The sequence below is a fragment of the Schistocerca americana genome, chromosome 4 (assembly GCF_021461395.2).
Source record: "Schistocerca americana isolate TAMUIC-IGC-003095 chromosome 4, iqSchAmer2.1, whole genome shotgun sequence".
In the NCBI taxonomy this organism is placed as follows: Eukaryota; Metazoa; Arthropoda; class Insecta; order Orthoptera; family Acrididae; genus Schistocerca; species Schistocerca americana.
In genome coordinates, this window is record NC_060122.1 from 37,637,127 (window position 1) to 37,659,287 (window position 22,161).

Genomic DNA, 22,161 nt, shown 5'->3' on the forward strand with positions numbered 1-22,161 from the left:
ATATTCAATACTTATAGTTAACATTTGCTTGCGTCTACAGTACTCCCTGGATTTTCCTTCGTTTGAAAATGTTCCGGTGGCAGGCATGTTTCGTCCGGGTTGCTTTCCATTTATGGTTCCCGCAGATTCATCCTTCCCCAGGCAGCATCACTCGGCATTGTCACAGGAGCTCTACACTTCTGCAACAGCAACAAAAATGTGTCCCCGGCGCAAGACGGGACTGGCGCAGCTTTGGCGCGAGTCAAGACTTATTAGCTGGCCGCACTCTGTGGCGTAACCACAGTCCAACGCACGAGTTCGTCTGCTGTTGTCGGCTGCACATTGTTTGCCTGTCAATAGACTATGGCCCTTCAGTCATATGGCACTACCATAGAACAAATTCCAAGACACTGATTTGGTCTCCTGTGTATTTCATCGTACACAAACAACGTAGATACGTAAAGGCGATGACTAGACTCACAGCTCATACCTTGCAAAATGATAACTAAATGATGCGTGTAATCTATTATTCTTGCCATAACTTGATGTTTGAGTAGTGGTGTAGGCCTCTAGGTTTATGTGACCTCAACGTTTCCACTTCGACAGCGTGTGAGTGCGCGACACGTCGGACTCTAAATGGACCTATATATACATTAAAAAACTTACTGCACATATGTTTATGCTTCTTTGATAACCTGTGGGCTCGTATCAACACCTTATCGCCAATACTCAGATTTAATGAGCGCACCTTCCCCTTTTGATTTCTCTTCCTTCTCGCTGCTTCCTTCTGTATTCGGTCTATCGCAATTTTGATTATCTCGTTATACCGTCGCCTGATTTCAGCTGGCCAATCTACAAACTCACGGATCTAGTCCGGCGGTCTTCGGTTTCTTAGGGCCTCAATTAAGGACAGTCCTGTCACACCATGTGGCATTTCATTTATAATGTTCTGGAAGTCCACCAAATTTCGCTTCCAGTTTCGGCGCTGTCTATTACAATGGATTCTACATATCTCAACTAGCTCTTTAATTACTCATTTTTCATGTGCACACAGGCATTTTCAATGTCCGGTACTGCTTTGTAGTGCCTGAGAAGATCTAATCCTAAGACTGCCTCCACTGTCAGTGGCTGTACCAACAGGAACACCGCGGTTGGCGGTTGGTCCTGGCAAGTGAACTCGATATATGCCTGCCGCTTGACCTCTACACTTTTCTCGTTCACTGCCCCGCGCACGCGTGTTTTTCTAAGTGGTAGTGTTGGCCACAAACTCTCGGCATTACATCTTTCAAACACATTCTCTCTCAGTATTGACGCCTGGCTTCCTGAATCTAGCAAACATGTCACTCTAACATTGTATACCACTATGCTAACATTAGGACATTTTACTGAGCTAACTACAACGTTCTCTTGCAGTCGCGTCTCTCTCAAATCTACATCTAAATATCTACACTTAACAATATTATTTACAGATTCTTGGCTACTTCTATAACCTCCTTCTACCACTCTTAGCCACAGCTCAGCGCTCGGCCTGACTTAGTTGTGAGTTATTGTGCCCATTTTCAGGTGAGCCAGCGTTGACCGAATCTGTACTGTTATTACCACCTGGCTGATGATAATTATTTCTCCTATTAAACCCATTATTAGAAGAATCAAGAGGGGATTTCATAAAGATATTATAAACTCTATTGAAGGTAATTATCATAAAACCAACTCCAGGAACTACTACAAATGTTTGGGAAACAACTACAACAGTATGAGGCCCGTACACTAATACTGAAAGATGAAGATGGAAGAATGACACACAGTAACAAGGAAAATGCAGAAATCATGACAAAAGCATTTAACAAACTTCTGAATTGCGAGGAACCCAAAGAACCCTTACAAATCAACATAAATACCCCAATAAAAACCAAACCTAACAAACTAGACCCTCCAACTTTCCAAGAAGTAGAAAAAATTCTTAAAGAACAAAAAAATTATAAGGCATGTGGAGAAGATCAGGTTTTTGTTGAAATGTGGAAATATGCAAGTGACACAATCAAGACCTCCTTACACATGGCTCTAAAAAAATTTGGGTAACAGAACGATTTCCCGAACATTGGACCACAGCTGCCATCCACCCACTACACAAAAAGGGAGATAAGAGCAACCCAGACAACTACAGAGGAATCTCTCTCCTAGATTGCACATACAAAATTCTATCCAAGATCCTATATGAAAGAATCAAGGAGCAATTAGAACAGGAGTTAGGGGAATATCAGGATGGTTTCAGACCATGGAGAAGCTGTGCAGAGCAGATAATTAGTTTAAAATTGATGATGGCATACTACAAGAAACGGAACAAACCTCTGGAAATAACATTAGTAGATTTTAAGAAGGCATATGACTGTCTCCACAGACCTTCAGTATTAAAAATTTTAAGAAGTCTAGGACTCCATCCAAAACTAACTAAAATAATACAACTCACTCTAACCAACACCAAATCAAAAGTGAAGTTTAGAGGAGAAATTTCGGAACCATTTCTCATAAAAACAGGCTTAAGACAAGGTGACTGCCTATCACCATTACTGTTCAACTGTGCACTGTAATACATAATGAAAGAATGGTACAAGGACAATCCAAAGAGGATAAGAATTGGAAGTGCAAAACATGATATTAGCTTAAACTGCTTGGGATTCGCTGATGATCTTGCTCTCCTAGCCAACACCGTTCAAGAAGCCAGGCAACAAGTGAAATCACTACAAGAAATAGCAGAGAAAGTAGGCCTTAGAATGTCATTTGAAAAAACGGAGATTATGCTAACTGATCCACCACTTGCAAACAAAATTACAATAGGAGATCAGGAAATCAAAATTGTTGATAAATTTAAATATTTAGGTGAAATAATAACATACAATCTAAATGAGAAGCCATTATAGCAGAATAGAATAAAAAAACTGAACTATGCAAATTACATTACCAAAACTACATACAACAAAAAAAGCCTATCCATAGATGCAAAATTAGAACACTATAAAACAGTTACACAACTAGAAATAACGTATGCAGCTGAAACTATCTTCAAAACAACTAATACAGCAGAAATTGACAGAATACTAAAAATAGAAAGAAGAATAATTAGGACATGTATAAATAAACAGTATAAAATAAATGGACATTGGAGAATAGCATCAAATGAAACAGTATATAAGAAAATAGAATCAGTCATGAGCACAATCAGGAAGAAACACATCTCATTCTTTGGACATCTGATGAGAACTCCAGAAAACAGAATTAGTAAAAAAATAATACAAAAATTGTGGAATAGCAAGAGCGACATTAAATGGATCACAGAAATTAAGGAAGATATAAAAGAACTTCAAATTACAGTAGATGGCCTAAAAAACAAGATAGAGAAAACCAGAATACTGCAAGACCCGCAAACCAGACTACAAATGAAAATCAATAAAAGGAGTACAGGAAGAGTTGTCTGAGATGAAGAAAGAAAGAAAATATCTGAAAGAATGAAGAAACATTGGGCAGACAGAAGATTAAAACACCTTTCATATAAGAATAGACTCTAATAATTATATTACCTGAATATCGTATTAAGTTATTGTTGAACCAAATTGTATCCCTGTGTAACAACTTGTTTAGAACTTTGTATCTTTGACTAGAGTGGTCCAATGAAGGCCATAAAATAAATAATAAAAAATAATAATAAAACCCGTTATTACTTCGGCGGCCACCATTCCTATTCCCTCGATAGTTATTGCCTCCTTGGTGTCGCCTCCTATCATTATCATTTCCACCTCCGCTTTCATTATTACTTCCTTGGAATCCTACATTATTATTCGGCTCATGCAAATTCCGCACGGTGCATAATTCCTGCAACAAGTGCTGGAAGGATCGTACGTCGTTCATACATCTTCCTGCAATTGTAACGTCCCTTCGCAACTTGTTGGGCAGTTTCATAAGACAAATTCCCACAAGTTCCGGCTGCTCATATGGAACATCAAGGTACTGGTTCGCCCTGACCATTTCTCTGAAGTATTCCACAGGATGCCTGTGTATACTGTCAACATAGGTTTCCTTCATTAGCACGCTGAATTTCACTCTTTCTTGAACATCTCTTGACCAATATTCATTCAAGAACGTGGCTCTAAACTCGTCATACGTCTTGCAGTCACGCATAATCAGCTGCATACGCGCTGCCGGCTCGCCTCGCAAGTGGCTGCACGCAAATTTCATTCTCAAGACGTGTCCCCAAGAGGTGGGAAGAGACATGTCGAATTGCGACGCCCATACATAGGGGTGTAAGCCTTCATTATCGTCCGGAAATTTAGCATATTGCTGTACCGAGACGAAATGCCTTCGACACTCCTCTTCATCCACATCCTGACTAGTATTTCTGTCTGTAATATTCGGAGTTTCACCTACCTGACGTAGGTTATTTATCTTTCATTCAGGTCTCTTAACTCGTCTTCTTCATGACCTTTGCGCTTAACCCCCGTGTCTTCCGTTACTGTAGCATCCATATCCCGTCTATGCCTTCCTGCCTCGTGCTCAGTGCGCTCATTACGTAATTCAGAAATAGCTTCCCGATTTCTCCTGTTGATTAAGATTTGATTGTCTCTAAACCGTAGCAGTGCCTGTGCCTCTTCGCTATCCGCAATTGCGGTTGGCGGCGTTCGGACCGAGCTATTTTCGTTGCGAACAGACATCTGCTCTACGGCAGCTGCTAGAGCTTCGACCCTGTCTGCGTGCTCAGTCACCTGTTCGCTAGCACGGCCTATTTGTTTCCGTTGCTCGGCACAGGCTTCCGTAACTAGCACCTTTATTTGAGGATCATTACCTGCTGCCGTGTTCTGCACTGAAGGATCCTGCTCGAGTGCTACTACCCTGCTTTGTAATTGTTCTGTTGCTGCAGCTTGCTCCTTTGGAGCAGTAGCTGTAGCCAGGTCACTTTCGGCTACCGTTTTTAATGTTGTCTCTACGATATTTACTCTCTCATTCTGTTCCGCCAACATAGCACTGTGTTCTTCAAATTTCCTCTTGATACAATTAATCTCTTCGGATATTATTCTATTTTGCTCAGACACACTTTCGCTCTTCTCCTCTGTCTTCTTGCCCTGTTCGGATACAACTTCAAATAAACTCTTTTTTAATTCTTCCCCTGTCCTTTTGCTTTGATTGGCTAACCCCTCGATAGCCTTAAATATAGCTGCTATCCAGTGATTATCTGGAATGCTACTATCTGTTCCACGCGTTTCCTCGCTGTCGGCAAGAGCTGAAGGCCCAACCGTGTTTCATGTCTCCCTGTTCTGGTCACTACAACCGCTCGCCTGAGGCTCTGCATCCGGCATCTCCGAGACCATTATGGCTCTATTCTCTGTCTCACGAGGGCTCGCCACCCCTTCCTCCTGTAAGAGTTCGTGAATGCGCTCAAGGTCGTCCCAGCCTACCGCGTCGGACGCGGCTGGACTCGCGTTAAGTTCAGCCTCACCTGCCTCATTCACGTTGGCCATACTTTTGGTTCTCGCTCTCGTAACTATACTAGTCATTAACCGATGCACCACGCGCACCACAATTACACAAACAAATAAGAAAAACTCTCCCTAATATCGGAATTATTAATTTGCCCAGTATAAATAGCAAAATTACGAACAACGCAGCAACAAACACAAAATCATCAAATAAATAAACAAAAACACACAAACTGCAGAAAAGTTTAAAATTCCTGAAAGAAAAAATAATAGTACAACTGATACTTGACAAGTGAACCAGCAATTCGTGAATCCTGGTAGGGTCGCCACATTGGCTGTATTCTGGTTCTTTATATATATATATATATATATATATATATATATATATATATATATATATATTGACTCTGTGTGACCATCTCCTCGCGTTACCTCAGAGAATTGTACTCGACTTTGCGTCCTGGCTGCTAATATACCGGGCCCATAAGAAATGGTGTGACCCTTATTTGAATAACTTGATAAACAAATTAATTATTTTTGAAATGTGGGCAACGGAAACTGGTGCGAGTTTTTCTAAGATAACACTTTCTGGGGTGGTTGAACTCAAAGCTGTCACTATAGCAGCTGGTAGCCTATCTGAATTAACATTGCAGATTATTTCTGTCTTTCATTAACCTTAGAAAATCGAACTGAATAAGATACATCCTACCCATTTCATGTGTCAGGTGACTGGGGGAATATTTCTTAACTGAAATGCTGACTCTCATTTAATAGATTTATTTTCTACTTTGATGAAAACTTTAGAAGCCGACACATTACAATTTTTCTTTAGTTACAAAACTTATGTCTGAATCAGCGTTACCTCTCATGCCTGGAAATTTATTTCTGAAACTAAGGTCTAATCTTGGTACCAGTACACATCTTTTGGCAATGGATTTTCTCTTTACCTATACTGCTTCTTATGTCGTCGCATTGTGTTTTTTATTTTCCAAAGCAGCATAATTATATAACTTCTTGAACTTTTTAGTCTCCAATTTTAATGTTAAGTTAATCACTAATCGCATTTTGACTGCTCTTCTTTACTTCTGTCCTTATTTTTCTTACTCAGAATACTGTTCAGTCCTTGGAAGAAGGTCTTTAAATTCTTCTCATTTTCACCCAGGAAACATGGAACTAGCTATAAATGCCTGTGTTCGTTATGTTTGTAATGTTTAAATCTTTGATCATATTTAACCATCGTATTCATAGCTACCCTAATTGCATCTGCAGAGATTCTCTATTGTCTTGTCACTGTACAATGCCCCCCTGCGTTTCCCCTCGACTTAACGCTCTTGTCTGAACAATGAGGGAGAAACACCCATTCTCAAAATCCTTTCTGTCCCACTTCATCGTTCAGTCAGTTTCTTGAAGTCTTTCTCAGTAGCAGGAACCTGTTTCTCAAATATTAGAGGACTGAATAACATCTTCAGCTCCAGAAGACAGTTAATGATATAGCTACTAAAGCAACAATTTTCATTACCATTGACCATGCATGCACTCCTTACCCCTATTCAACTTTCTTTCCAGCCAGACTTTCTTAATAGCCCAGTGATCTTAGCTGGTGGAATCTCCCTAAATTTCGTTTCTTCAGAATTCGCTATACCAGAAAACGTCTATTTTGTACATCTATAAATTCTTTTTATAACTACCACAATCAACAGTCTTATTATGTTTATTATTAATGTTACTGAAGTCATTATTATGACTATTACTGTTATTACTATCACTATCATTGATAGCAGCTGCATTAGAACAACTACTGCCAATATCAACTGTATTAGCTAAAGGGACCTGAACCGAACTCGGGAAACAAGAAATTTATGAGCCAGTCTGACCACAAGAACGTATTGGTTGATAGAAGTGCCGCTACTTTTTCTATTTAAACCAGTTTAGTATTCTAACCTGTGTGTAATTCACTCACATTGTCACTATAAACACTTATATCATTTTGATAGTCTTTTTCATATTAAAATTGGTACTACTTAGGTAACTAAGGTAAAACAGTCCCCCATTTGGATCTCCAGGTGGGGATTACTCGGGAGGACGTCGTCATCAGGAGAAAGAAAACTGGCGTTCTATGGATCGGAGCGTGGAATGTAAGATCCCTTAATCGAGCAGGTAGGTCAGAAAATTTAAAAAGGGAAATGGATAGGTTAAAGTTAGATATAGTAGGAATTAGTGAAGTTCGGTGGCAGGAAGAACAAGACTTTTGGTCAGGCAAATATAAGGTTATAAATACAAAGTCAAATAGGGGTAATGCAGGAGTCGGTTTAATAATGAATAAAAAAGTAGGAGTGGTGGTAAGCTACTACAAACAGCATAGTGAACGCCTTATTGCGGCCAAGATAGATACGAAGGCCACACCTACTACAGTACTACAAGTTTATATGGCAACTAGCTGTGCAGATGACGAAGAAATTGAAGAAATGTATGAGGTAATAAAAGAAATTATTCAGATAGTGAAGGGAGACGAAAATTTAATAGTCATGGGTGACTGGAATTCGGTAGTAGGAAAATAGAGAGAAGGAAACGTAGTAGGTGAATATGGATTGGGGCTAAGAAATGAAAGAGGAAGCCGCCTGGTATAATTTTGCACAGAGCATAACTTTATCATAGCTAACACTTGGTTCAAGAATCATAAGAGAAGGTTGTATACATGGACGAAGCCGGAGATACTGACAGGTTTCAGATAGATTATATAATGGTAAGACAGAGATTTAGGAACCAGGTTTTAAATTGTAAGATATTTCCAGGGGCAGATGTGGACTCTGACCGCAATCTATTGGTTATGAACTGTAGATTAAAACTGAAGAAACTGCAAAAAGGTGGGAATTTAAGGAGATGGGACCTGGATAAACTGACTAAACCAGAGGTTGTACAGAGTTTCAGGAAGAGCATAAGGGAACAATTGACAGCAGTGGGGGAAAGAAATACAGCAGGGGAAGAATGGGTAGCTTTGAGAGATGAAGTAGTGAAGGCAGCAGAGGATCATGTAGGTAAAAAGAAGAGGATTAGTAGAAATCCTTGGGTGCCAGAAGAAATATTGAATTCAATTGATGAAAGCAGAAAATATAAAAAAGCAGCAAATGAAGCAGGTAAAAAGGAATACAAACGTCTGAAAAATGAAATCGACAGGAAGTGCAAAATGGCTAAGCAGGGATGGCTAGGGGACAAATGTAAGGATGTAGAGGCTTATCTCACTAGAGGTAAGATAGATACTGCGTACAGGAAAATTAAGGAGACCTTTGGAGAAAAGAGAACCACTTGTATGAATATCCCAGTTCTAAGCAAAGTAGGGAAAGCAGAAAGGTAGAAGGAGTATATAGAGGGGATATACAAGGGCGATGTACTTGAGGACAATATTATGGAAATAGAAGAGGATGTAGATGAAGATGAAATGGGAGATATGATACTGCGTGAAGAGTTTGACAGACCACTGAAAGACCTGAGTCGAAACAAGGCCCCGAGAGTAGACAACATTCCATTAGAACTACTGACGGCCTTGTGAGAGCCAGTCCCGACAAAACTCTACCATCTGGTGAGCAAGATGTATGAGACAGGCGAAATACCCTCAGACTTCAAGAACACTATAATAATTCCAATCCCAAAGAATGCAGGTGCTGACAGATGTGACAATTACCGAACTATCAGTTTAATAAGTCCCGGATTCAAAATACTAACGCGAATTCTTTACAGCCGAATGGAAAACTGGTAGAAACCGACCTCGGGGAAGATCAGTTTGGATTCCGTAGAAATATTGGAAGACGTGAGGCAATACTGACCCTACGACGTATCTTAAAAGCTAGATTATGGAAAGGCAAACCTACATTTCTATCATTTGTAGACTTAGAGAAAGCTTTTGACAATGTTGACTGGAATACTCTCTTTCAAATTCTGAAGGTGTCAGGGGTAAAATACAGGGAGCGAAGGGCTATTTACAATTTGCACAGAAAGCAGATGGCAGTTGTAAGAGTCGAGGGACATGAAAGGGAAGCAGTGGTTGGGAAGGCAGTGAGACAGGGCTGTAGCCTCTCCCCAATGTTATTGAATCTGTATATTGAGCAAGTAGTGACGGAAACAAAAGAAAAATTCGGAGTAAGTATTAAAATCCACGGGGAAGAAATAAAAACTTTGAGGTTTGCCGATGACATTGTAATTCTGTCAGAGATATCAACAAAAGCAAAACGAGGATAATGGAATGTAGTCGAATTAAGTCGGGTGATGCTGAGGGAATTAGATTAGGAAATGAGATGTTTAAAGCAGGAAAGTAGTTTTGCTATTTGGGGAGCAAAATAACTGATGATGGTCGAAGCAGAGATTATATCAAATGTAGACTAGCAATGGCATGGAAAGCGTTTCTGAAGAAGAGAAATTTATTAACATCGAGTATAGATTTAAGTGTCAGGAAGTCGTTTCTAAAAGTATTTGTATGGAGTGTAGCCATGTATGGAAGTGAAACACGGACAATATATTGTTTGGGCAAGAAGAGAATAGAAGCTTTCGGAATTTGGTGCTACAGAAGAATGCTGAAGATTAGATGGGTAGATCATATAACTAATGAGGAGGATTTGAATAGGATTGAGGAGAATAGAAGTTTGTGGCACAACTTGACTAGAAGAAGGGACCGGTTGGTAGGACATGTTCTGAGGCATCAAGGGATCACCAATTTAGTAATGGAGGGCAGCGTGGAGGGTAAAAATCGTAGAGGGAGACCAAGAGATGAATACACTAAACAGATACAGAAGGATGTAGGTTGCAGTAAGTACTGGGAGATGAAGAAGCTTGCACATGATAGAGTAGCATGGAGAACTGAATCAAATCAGTCTCAGTACTGAAGACCACAACAACAATAACAGGTAACTAAGATCTAGAAAAGGTAATGTACATGTGAAAACCTGGTATGATGCAACAGAGAGCCTGGTGGCCCTAGTCAGGTCATGTGAAGGAATTAAATGAAAGAACTTCATGAGAGGATCACCTCTGTCGCTTAGTTCCTCGTAGACGACGGAGAATTAATCTCTGATTATCCATGCTTTCTAGCATTATTTCAAGGCTGCCACACAAGGGAACATTCCCAAGTGTAAATAAACGATCCTGATGAAATTTGGCGAGTGTGTAGAGGGGGCAATGTAATCCAGTACGAATTTTCTTGTTTGTGTCCAATTTCACTTTTAAAGGGTAAAACGCAGCTCAGATCGTAATTTTGCATTTTAGGTATAGAGGGAATATCTTTGACACGATGATATATAAAAAACACTTTTCACATAAAAATTGAAATGTAATTGACGTTCTTGAAAACTGTATAATCCACTTTTTATTATATGTCCCCATGGCTGTAACTGAGTCGTAAAAGTTTTTGGGATCACCAGATCAACTAGTGCCTTGTCCTCAGGTAAGATGTTCTAAACGGTTACTATACACGGACCACCCCAAGAATCTAACAATTTTTCTCCTCATTGGGAAAGAAAACATCTATGAAATAAGTTTTGAGCTGATGAGTCGTTTGTTTACCCTATTTCGATGTTATCACAAGAACATTTGTAGCTTCAAAAAGAGACTTTCGAATCCTCCATTCAAACTCACCATTAATTTTAAAAAAATGTGAAAAGTTGGTCGTCAGCGTACATGTTGTACTTGGAGACAAGAAACTTTTGATGCTGGAAGAACTTTGTGAGAAGATTTTGAAATGTAGCTCTGTTAAATGATTATGATGTTGCTCTCCACAGTATATAATCAATCCTCTTCACCAAGGCTTACCAATGTATGAAATCAGACTATTTAGTGGATCACCTGTGAAAACATGATATCCCACTGAATTTTGTTTTATATTGTGTTCTCCATCATGTACATTATGTGAAGAAATTTCGTTCCTTTTATACACACCTTTATTTTGCGGATTATCGTTATTGTATTGATTTTGTATCACAATAATGGATTACTTATTATTTTCAGTTTAAAAAATAAATGCATATGAAGCAGTAAACTACAAAACAAAAAGAAACAAGAACACAAAATGTAAAACAACAAGTTAAAATATAAAATAGGAATAACTAAAATAAATAATTAAAATAGCAATCAATCTTTAGATACTTTAGATAGGTATGTTGGGAATACTCTAACAGCAACTTTATTTTCCAAAAATCTTATATTAGAAACAAGCTTTATTACCCACAGATATATGTGGCTTGAAAGCTTTATGATGAAACAAAAGTTTTCAGTTTTCTGAATTAATTAACGGTGATGGGGTATTTTGCGAAATTTCAAATCATTGCAAAAGTTGATTATACAGTTTTCAAGAACGTTAATTACGCATCAACTTTTACATGGAAACAGTTTTTTATATTTCATCGTTGTGAAGATATCCCATTGAAACTTAACATGCCAAATCACGTTTTGGGATGTGCTGTACTCCTTAAAAGTGAAATTTGGCACAAACAAAAGTTACACATTGCATTACTTTGCCCCCTATACAAATCGCTAAGTTTCATCAAGTTCGTTTATTTGTGCTTTGGAATGTTCCCTTGTCAGTCATGCACGTGACGCATTTCTATTAGTGTAGGAACAATAACATATGGCAGGGTTTCAACTAACATTTTAGCAACATTAACACACAGTACAGTGTTCTGCAAATCCTATATTGCAACAGATGTCATGCTTTCCGTATTTCACCCAATCAACAGCTTGAATGAAATGAATTTTAAAACTGTTACAATTTTTCGACTGGAGTCTTTATAGACTTTGGTCATCGATGAAGCGTCGTTCACATGCTACTGGTAAATCCATGATCACTGCATGCACTGTTGCTCACATTAAGAACAACGCTGGCTGAGAGGAGACCAGCTTGTTTTGTCAATGTGTAATGTGAGTTTCTGTAGAATCGTATCATTGATTCCCATATGAACCTCTTCACCAATGAGTTGCGCTAGCGCTCATTGTACTCAGTTATTTGGTTAATTATTCCACTCTGTTTCCTCCCCTATTGCTTTTCCTGTCTATAGCTCCCTCAGGTACCCCTACATATACCATGCATAGACTTTATACTTTTCCTCATTACAATCTAACAACTATTGTAATTTACATCAATAGGCTGTTCTTTGAATACTACCAGGGATGAACATGATTTCTGACTTCATCTTTAAGATTTGGTGGAAGAAGGAGCATTAGGTTTTAACAGTTAATCGAGGTGAGTTTGTTACAAACGCAGAAGATTCGAGGAATGAGGGATGGTCGACCACTTCTTTTAAAGATAACACTTTAAAAAAAATAATCCTGACACTCACTCGAAGTGACTTAGAAAAAGTGTTCAAAACCTATATGTGAATGATGGGATGGATTTCTGAACCAGCGACCAAGCGAATACGAGTACTGCGTCTAAACCACAGTGTGAAATGTATTGGCTACATTTATCAGGAATAGAAACAAATATTTGTTACGAATTCAAGTGACCGAAATAAAGGCAACTTCAAGGCATCGAAAGGTAGTAACACACTAGCAGGCGATTCTCTGAGACCAGTTTGTGTAAGGAAAACATAATGCATTACTGGACATAATCATTTATTTGTTAATGATACAAATCAATGCATTAACAACAATTTATGCTCTTGGCTGAGACAGCTAACTGAATGAAATACAAGTGTCACAGTTAAGGTAGTTATTAGAACTGAACCAGAACTACTCTCTGAAATATATTCTGATGTATCAGCAGAAGTAGGAATCACCATGAAGTGTAAGGGCAAGAACCATAAAGGCACTTCTCCTCATCTCGATTGAAGTAATATCCATAAATGCATTCGATGTGTGTCCACTTATTCGTTGGCAGACACTCGTAGTAGCTGGAGCAGTCACTGGGGTCTGGAACGATTTCCAGCGGGCTGGAATACTCGCTGGCAGTGGAGAGAGCAGTCGTGCTGGGCAAAGGGGACGTCAGTGAGGGCGTTGTTGGCACGTCCGGAGGTGTGGGCTGTGCTGTGCTGGCAGTCACAGTAGGGGCAGTGCAGGGCGTGTCGGACGACGGTGTCGGCTGGGATGGTCCCGTGGCTGAAGACGTTGCTGGCGGCATGTCTGCAGACGTAGGCCCTGCCATGTTGCCAGGTGTGGTGGGAGGTGTACCAGATGTTGCGTCAGGTGACGGTGTGGTCAGTGACGAGTCAGCGGGTGAAGGTGTAAGTGGGGTGTCCAAAGGCGAGGGCTGTGGCGTGCTGGGAGGCACAGAGGGAGGGGTGCCAGATCCCGTGACAGGCATCGTGGTCGGTGACTAATTTACGCGTGAGGACGATGATGAAGAGCCCGTCACTAACGAATTTGTTGGGCCATCGCTGCATCTAAGAGAAAGGAAAAAAGCTCATTATTGAAAAAAAAATTACTGCAAGAAGAACAGGTGCAATTTAATAGCCACTGAAAGTCGCTTATTTATCACCTGCAACTGTACCACTGCCAAGAAAGAATTCAGGTATACTTATTTTTTATTTTGCACAAAAGGGTTCTATAGGACCAAATTCAGGAGCAAATCTCTATGGTTATGAAATGAGCCATTGCATTGAAGTGGCATCAGAAAAGTAATAGTATCGGTACATATAAAGCAGAGTGTATGAGTACATGTGAATGTTCCAGATCCCCTCCCATACTCCTGGATCGATTTCAACCAAATTTTGCACAGAAACAGCTGGCCTCACTTGTAGCAGCACTTTATTACTTCAAAACACCAATATGAGCGGTGATGTGGGCAAAAAGGTCTTTATCGGGCCCTGGTGTATAGACTGCCCTGTATCACAGGTATGTTATGTGGCAATAGCATTTGTCTTATCGACCTGCATTGCCGGGCAGCCTCAAAGTTAGTGGCATAGAACGGCTTTCCAGCCCCTGGAATGTAGACTGCCCTGCAAGACACAGGTGTGTTGTAGTAGTGCTGCCTGCCTTATCGATCTCCTTTGCATGGCAGCCTACACTTCAGCAGAAAAACCGGTTTTCAAGTCTCTAATGGTAGATTGACCTGCATGACAGGTGTGTTTGTAGTATCTGCTGCTTCATCAACCTGTTGCTTACGGACCACACGTGCAAATGGGCATGGATTGGGAACAGTTGAGATGGCTAGGTAGGAAGGGATTAACAGAAAAAGGGGGAAGGAAAGGGACAGAGAGAGGGGGAGTAGGAGGTGGATGGGGACAAAGGGCAGGAGGAGATGAATAAGATGAAGTGGGAAGGAGGAGTTGTCGGGAGAGGGGCTAGAGGGAGATAAATAGAAAGAGGGAGGCATAGAGAGTGACAGAAAAAGAGAAGGGGAGTAGGAGATGGACACAGAGAAAGAGAGAAAGTGGGAAGACGAGATGGACTGAGAGACTGACAGGAGGAGATGGGCGGAGAGGGTAGGACGAAATGGCCAGGGAGGTGGGAAGATCAGAAGTGAGGAGATGAGGTGGAGATGGGCGAGACTGGGATGGGTAGGGGTGGGAGAAGGGTATGGACAGAGAGATGGGGGAAGGATGAGATGGTCGGAAAGAGGAGGTGATGTGTAGACTCGGTGAGGAGAATATGGATCCACAGAAAGGGTGGGAGTGGAGTGTGCAATACATGTGTCGAACATGTATGCAGACGAAACTGTGTGGGAAAGGTTAGTAGATAAAATAAAATTTATACGAATTCTATGCAGATGACTTTCTACAAGTATATATTAGCATAATCAAAAATATGACACCAGAATTAGCTTAATTTCTTTTCCAGGTCTCCTTGACAGAATGGAAGGTGTCAGTCATGAGAAAATTCTTGAGTTTGGTCTTGAAAGTGCGAGGATTACTGCTAAGATACATTACTTCTTCTGATAGCTTACTGAAAATGCATTAAGAGAAGGACTGCACACCTGTGTGCACAGAAGTCAGTGAAGTGTAATCCAAATGCAGACTGGAATTCTGCCTAGTATTAAGTGAAAGGTGCTAATTGTTGGCAATAAGCTCATGCTACTAACAACAAACGCCATTAAAGAAAATATATATTCAGAGGATAGTGTCAGAATTCCCAAACTCTTGAACAGTGGTCAACAAGAGGTTCGTCAACTTACATCACCGTTTCTGAGTCTAAATTACCAACATGTATGGGAAGATTTATCTTAATAAACAGGATGGTCTGAAACAGTCTGAAAAGCATGTAAGTTTGTCGCGTCGAAGGTTGTGCTGAGAAATAAATGATCCGAAAAAAAACCATATATTGCGTCGTTTCCGTTTTGCCATTGGAGTTAGACAGAAAGGCTGTTGTCTGTGCAAATTCAAGTAGCCCGTCAAATACAGTTAACGTCAGCTGTTCTCACAGTGTAGATGATAGCGTGCGAGACTGCTCAGCATTTGGATCAGGTTCGTTACTTACTATCATTCCATCTCCAATTTTTGTATCGCTCTATTGTTCACTTGAATTTGCGTGCAAAGTGACCTTTTTGGCTAACCTCAATACTCGTACCTCACAAAAGGCGCGTCCGGCGCTGTGGCCGAGCGGTTATAGGCGCTGCAGTCCGGAACCGCGCTGCTGCTACGGTCGCAGGTTCGAATCCTGCCTCGGCCACGGATGTGTGTGATGTCCTTAGGTTAGTTAGGTTTAAGTAGTTCTAAGTTTAGGGGACTGATGACCTCAGATGTTAAGTCCCATAGTGCTTACAGCCATTTGAACCATTTTGAAAACGAGCAATATATCTAAAATTTTTCCTGAACAACTCTCTCTCAGCACAATCTACCCTGCGGCACCCTTACCAGCTTTTCAGACTTTTTCTGACCACCCTGCATTACGGCATATGTCATATGCGAATGGAAATTGCTAAAACAGACTAATTGCAGATTCTGTTGTAAAGGTAAATCAAGCAGCCTTCAGTTTTTGAACAATATCCTAAACATGGGCTTTCAATGATACCTTATGGCAAGATAGTGTCATAGCAAACAGAAATATCTTAGGAGCAGCTGTCATATGACAAGGCATGTCTATGGTACTATATAAAGACAAGTCGTTCGTTAATGCTGTTACCAAAAATCTCGAAAAGTTATTGACCGACGTACTTCAGGATTTTCAGTGATACCCTAATAAATTTTTGGATTGACGTAGGCTACACATTTATTTTTAAATATATGTGGTGTAGGTACACTGAAGGGTAATTTCATCGCCAGAAGAAGTTGTGCTACATAAACGAAAGTTGGTAGGCGTGTTTCTACACCTGGAAGATGACGCCTATTCGGATTTCACACCAGCCATGTAAGAGTGCCGATGGAAGCGCCACCATGAGGTGCAAATCACGTATGCCGTAAGCACGGTCGTGAGTGTTAGTTGCCTTTGAGACTGGGCGCGGTGAGTTGTTATTAGTCAAGAGTGCCTTTGAGACGACAAAGATGCCACAATCAACACCTCACTGCGTTTGAACGAAGTCGTGTAATAGGGCTACAAGAGCGTGAATGTTCCCTCTGCGATATTGCTGGAAGACTTGGCAGGAATGTAAGTGCTGTACGTGCCTGTTGGCAGCAGTGGTCACGAGAATGTGTGTTCCCAACTCCGGATGGCCACATGGCACTGCCGGCGGGGAAGACCATCATGTTTGGCGTAGGGCTCTGGCGCCTCATACTGCTTCTGCAGCAACACTTTGAGCGATAGTAGAAGCTACAGTGACACAACGGACTGTTACAAATCGGTTTCTTCAAGGACAGCTCCGAACCATGCGTCCTGCAGCAGATATTCCACTGTCTCCAAACCACAGCCATTTGTGACTTGACTGGTGTCAAGCGAGAGCTCATTGGAGGGCAGGCAGAAAGTCTGTTACGTTTTCTGATGGAAACTGGTTGTGTCTCAGTGCCAGTGTTGGCTGTGTGCCCGTAGGAAGAAGGCCAGTTACGGGCCTGCAACCAACCTGTCTGCATGCTAGACGCACTGGACCTATACCCGGAGTTATGGTCCGGGGCACGATTTGTTATGACGACAGAAGGACTCTCGTGGTTATCACGTGCACCTCGACTGTAAATTTGTACATCAACTCGGTGATTCGACCTGTTTTTCTGCCTTTCATAAAGAGCGTTTTCCAGACAGTGTTTCCCAATACAATAACGCTCACCCACTTGCCGCTGTTGTAACCCAACATTCTCTACAGTCTATCGACATATTGCCTTGGCCATCTTGATCGGCACGTCTGTCTCCAATCGAGCAAGTATGTGAAATAATCAGACGACAGCACCTGTGTCATCCACAACCGTCATTAATCAACCATTTCTATAGCGACCAACCAAATGCATCAGGCACAGGCCACAAACTGACGTCTGGCACCTGTACAACACAATACATGCATGTTTGAATGCTAGCATTCAATATTCTGGCGGTTACATCGGTAATTATGATGGTAGCATTTCACATTTGCAATGGCCTATCTCGCACTTACATTAACATGTGAACTTGCAATGTTAATCACTTAAACATGTCACCTAGACAAATGTATATACGAAATTTCATTATTCTACATTAATTTTTTGGGGGGTTGCAATTATATATATATATATATTGTTAGTGAAATACCTGAAATGTTCTTCACTGATTTACTTTAAATTTTACATAATACTCTAAGAAAAGCTCATACAGGCATGAGCTACATAATTAATATAAGTTGTGTATAAATAAATACACAAAAATCTACATGACTATATTAAAGGAAATCGTTCTCCAATGCTGTTGCAAAAAAAAAAAAAAAAAAAAAAAAAAAAAAGAAAAAAAAAAAAAAACTCGAGGAGTTGTTGAATGGTTTATTTAAAATTTTCCATAATTCTTCAATAAACATATATATATTGTCTTTGTGTATCTGAATTATCATTTGAGTAATGTGCAAAAATTTGTAGTAAATTGCTCAAGACCTTCCACAATGAGATTTTCACTCTGCAGCAGAGTGTGTGCTGATATGAAACTTCCTGGCAGATTAAAATTGTGTGCCGGACCGAGACTCCAACTCAAGACCTTTGCCTTTCACAGGCAAGTGCTCTACCAACTGAGCTACCCAAGCACGACTCACACCCCATCCTCACAGCTTTACTTCTGCCAGCACCTCGTCTCCTACCTTCCTAACTCTGCAGAAACTCTCCTGCGAACCCAGCTGGGGGGGGGGGGGAGGGGAGGGAGGGGGGACAGGATTCTAATTGGAATCCTTTATGAGATATTGTATTTTTAAAAGATCCCACACTGAAGCTTGAACAATACCTGTGGTAGTACACCCTACAAGTGCATACACGAGTTATGCGGAATCTGAACAGTAACGAAACAAACTGACCATCACTGGTTGAGTTGAAAATGACCACAAGCAATGTAAATAGACACTTCCAGTCTTGTATGGAACTACTGCTGCACACTTGCTAGTATTTCGTGGGAGGTTTCCGAGCAGGTGCAAGTAATACATAGTCGCATATCTGTCAATGTCTGACGTTGTGCTTGGAGGAACAACATGAATCCTGCAGGGCAGTCCATAGATCCGTAAAAGTACGAGGGGGTGGCAGTCTCTTCTGAACAACACGTTGCAAGCAATCCCGGGCATGCTCAATAAAGTTCATGTCTAGGGAGTCTGGTGACCAGCGGAAGTGTTTAAACTCAGAAAAGTGTTCCTGGAGCCACTCTGTAGCAATTCTGGATGTGTGGCGTGCAATGGACATGAATGGATGCAGGTGATCAGACAGGATGCTTACGTACGTGTCACCTGTCAGATTTGTATCTAGACATATCAGGGGTCCCATATCACTCCAACTGCACACACCCCACACCATTACAGAGCCTCCATCAGCTTGAACAGCCCCTGCTGATATGGAGGGTCCATGGATTCATGAGGTTGTCTCCATACCCGTACACATCCATCCGCTCGATACAATTTGAAACGAGACTTATCCAACCAGGCAACATGTTTCCAGTCATCAACAGTCCAATGACTGTTTTGACAGGCCCAGAAGAGGTGTAAAGCTTTGCGTCAAGCAGTCATCAACGGCACACGAGTGGCCTTCGGATCTGAAATCCCGTATCAATGATGTTTCATTGAATGGTTCACACGCTGACACTTATTGATGGCCCAGCACTGAAAACTGCAGCAATTTGCCGAAGGGATGTACTTCTGTCACGTTGGACGATTCTCTTCAGTCGTCGTTGGTCCCGTTCTTGCAGGATATTTTACAGGCCTCAGAGATGCCGGAGAATTGATGTTTTATGGGATTCCTGATATTCGTGGTACACTCGTGAAATGGTTATTCAGGAAAATCCCCACTTCATCACTACCTCGGAAATGCTGTGTCCCACCGGTCGTGTGCCAACTACAACAACACGTTCAAACTCATTTAAATCTTGATAACCTGGCATTGTAGCAGCAGTAACCGATCTACCACCTGTGCCAGACACTTGTTTTGTATATGCATTGCCGACGGCAGTGCCGTATTCTGTCTGTGTACATATCTCTGTACTTGAATACACACGCCTATACCAGTTTCTTTGGTGATTCACAGGTATTTTTATATGTGGCACCTTAATATTTACATACATACATCAGTGTGCGGATTATTTTTTCTCCGTGTGGAATAGTCTTCCCAAAAACATGTCACAACCTGATGTTTTCTGCATGGTTGTACTGCACCATTCAGTGTACTATATCTGTCAGTGTAGGCAAGCCACTTTGCATCCATGTGTCCACACTTGAACACCTGACTTGTTCCCCAGGGGAAAATAAACATTAGTGCTCTCGCCACATATATTTGGAGATACTAAACAACCTAAAAACATAATACTTTAATTATTAGTATGAGAATAGCGTCAATACATATATAATATTGTTCAGTACACCGTTCTCAGTCGCCAGTAGAAGTATCTGCACTTATACCAATTACACCGTGCACGTACAATATTAAGGGGAAAAGTGGTTATCAAAAATCGCGAAAAGCTCCTGACTGATGTACTTCTAACTTTTCCACAATACTCTAATAAGCATTCCGACGGACATACGATGCCTATTTTTAATATATATATATATATATATATATATATATATATATATATATATATATTCGATATTTTTGGTAATAAAGTTTCCACTTTATCAGTTAATTATATATATTCCACTTTATCAGTTAATTATATATATATATATATATATATATATATATATATATATATATATATCCTATATCTTTTCGAATGTTCATTAGAACATCGTATAAAAATTAGAACTAAATTGTTCAAGAAATTTTCGATATTTTTGGTAATAAAGTTTCCACTTTATCAGTTAATTATATATATATATATATATATATATATATATAATTAACTGATAAAGTGGAAACTTTATTACCAAAAATATCGAAAATATATATATATATATATATATATATATATATATATATATATATATATATATAATTAACTGATAAAGTGGAAACTTTATTACCAAAATACCAAAAATATCGAAAATTTCTTGAACAATTTAGTTCTAATTTTTATATGATGTTCTAATGAACATTCAAAAGATATAGGATATATATATTTTAGTGTATATTATACATAAGTATGTATGTAATGTATAAAGGAGAAAGTTGTTACCTAAGATCTCAAACATTCTTGATCGATTTACTTCAAATTATTGCACGATACTGTGATAAGCATTCAGACAGAGATAAGCTATAAATTTTTTTAAACAACAACATGCAGATTTTCTGTTAAAGCCAACTGCGAGAAAAAATGCTGCACTTAGGTCTGCTGTGAAAATGGGCGATTTTGGTTTCTTTCCAACAGTTTTAACTATGATAGCAGTGCATAGAGACCATTAGACAACCTATTTCTCCCATACGTATTGTTTTTTGTCATTATATATATTTTTGAACAAAAACTGTTCATGCAGCAAAGTTTTGTTTTGTTTTCTTCCTTGCATCCCGTTTTCACAGAACCAAAGAAGTTGTATTTATGGCTTGTGATTTGAATACTACTACAGAATCTGAATTTGCAATAACCATAAACAAGACTCAAAGTCAGAGAAAGGGAGGAAGAGGAGATGAATAGAGAGAGGAGGGCGGAGGACACGGAGAGAGAGAGAGGAATGTTGAGGGGACTGACAGAGAGAGGAGAGGGGGAAATATACAGAGAGAGGAGTAGGAGGAGATGAACAGAGAGAGAGGAGGGGACATGCAGGAGTCAGGTGGAAGGTATAGAAAGGTATTGGACACGTGAACCAGGAAGAGGGGTGGTGGACATGAGCAGACAGAGTGGGAGAAGGATATGGACAGTGGGATGGGGGAGGAAGCTGTAGTCAGGGAGAGGCGTGGATGAGAGAGGAGGTAGGAAGAGATGGATAGACGGAGAGAGTGGGGTGGAGCAGATGGTCAGAAAGAAGTGGGAGGATAAGATGAAGTAGATATGGACACAGAAAGGGTGGAGGAGGAGGTGTGCGCAGTATATATGTCGATCGTGTATGCAAACGAAGCTGTGGTGAAAAGGCTAGTCATTACTACACATAAGAAACAGCAGTGCCCTAGTCAGACGCTACCTCATGACCGTTATTATTATGGTGGAGAATGGCCTGTTGCAGTCTGTTCTTAATGAGAGAAACCGATTTCGAGCTACTGTTCTTTCATATTATGCTCCAAATTCTCTAGTAATATTTTATAATGCATAAAATCAAAAGCCTTATGCAAATCAAAGAAGATGCCCAGCTTTGCAG

General features: G+C 40.3%; 2 protein-coding genes across 2 annotated transcripts in view; both read right to left on the minus strand.

Annotated features, from left to right (window-relative positions):
• Positions 1-13,020: 13,020 nt before the first annotated feature.
• LOC124613063 overlaps positions 13,021-22,161 on the minus strand; it is a 118,604-nt gene continuing 109,463 nt past the window's right edge. The window contains exon 5 of the mRNA XM_047141646.1: positions 13,021-13,804. Within this exon, the coding sequence (XP_046997602.1) occupies positions 13,738-13,804 (67 nt within the window). The 3' untranslated portion in view covers positions 13,021-13,737. The remainder of the gene's footprint in view (positions 13,805-22,161) is intronic.
• Positions 13,198-13,725, minus strand: LOC124612558 (proline-rich receptor-like protein kinase PERK2). The gene has a single exon (XM_047140833.1). The coding sequence runs from the start codon at positions 13,723-13,725 to the stop codon at positions 13,198-13,200; it is 528 nt and encodes a 175-aa protein (XP_046996789.1).

What these genes read in the sequence shown, in the direction of transcription:
- LOC124612558 (XM_047140833.1), bottom strand. Translation starts at nt 13,725, where the DNA reads ATGCCTGTCACGGGATCTGGCACCCCTCCCTCTGTGCCTCCCAGCACG.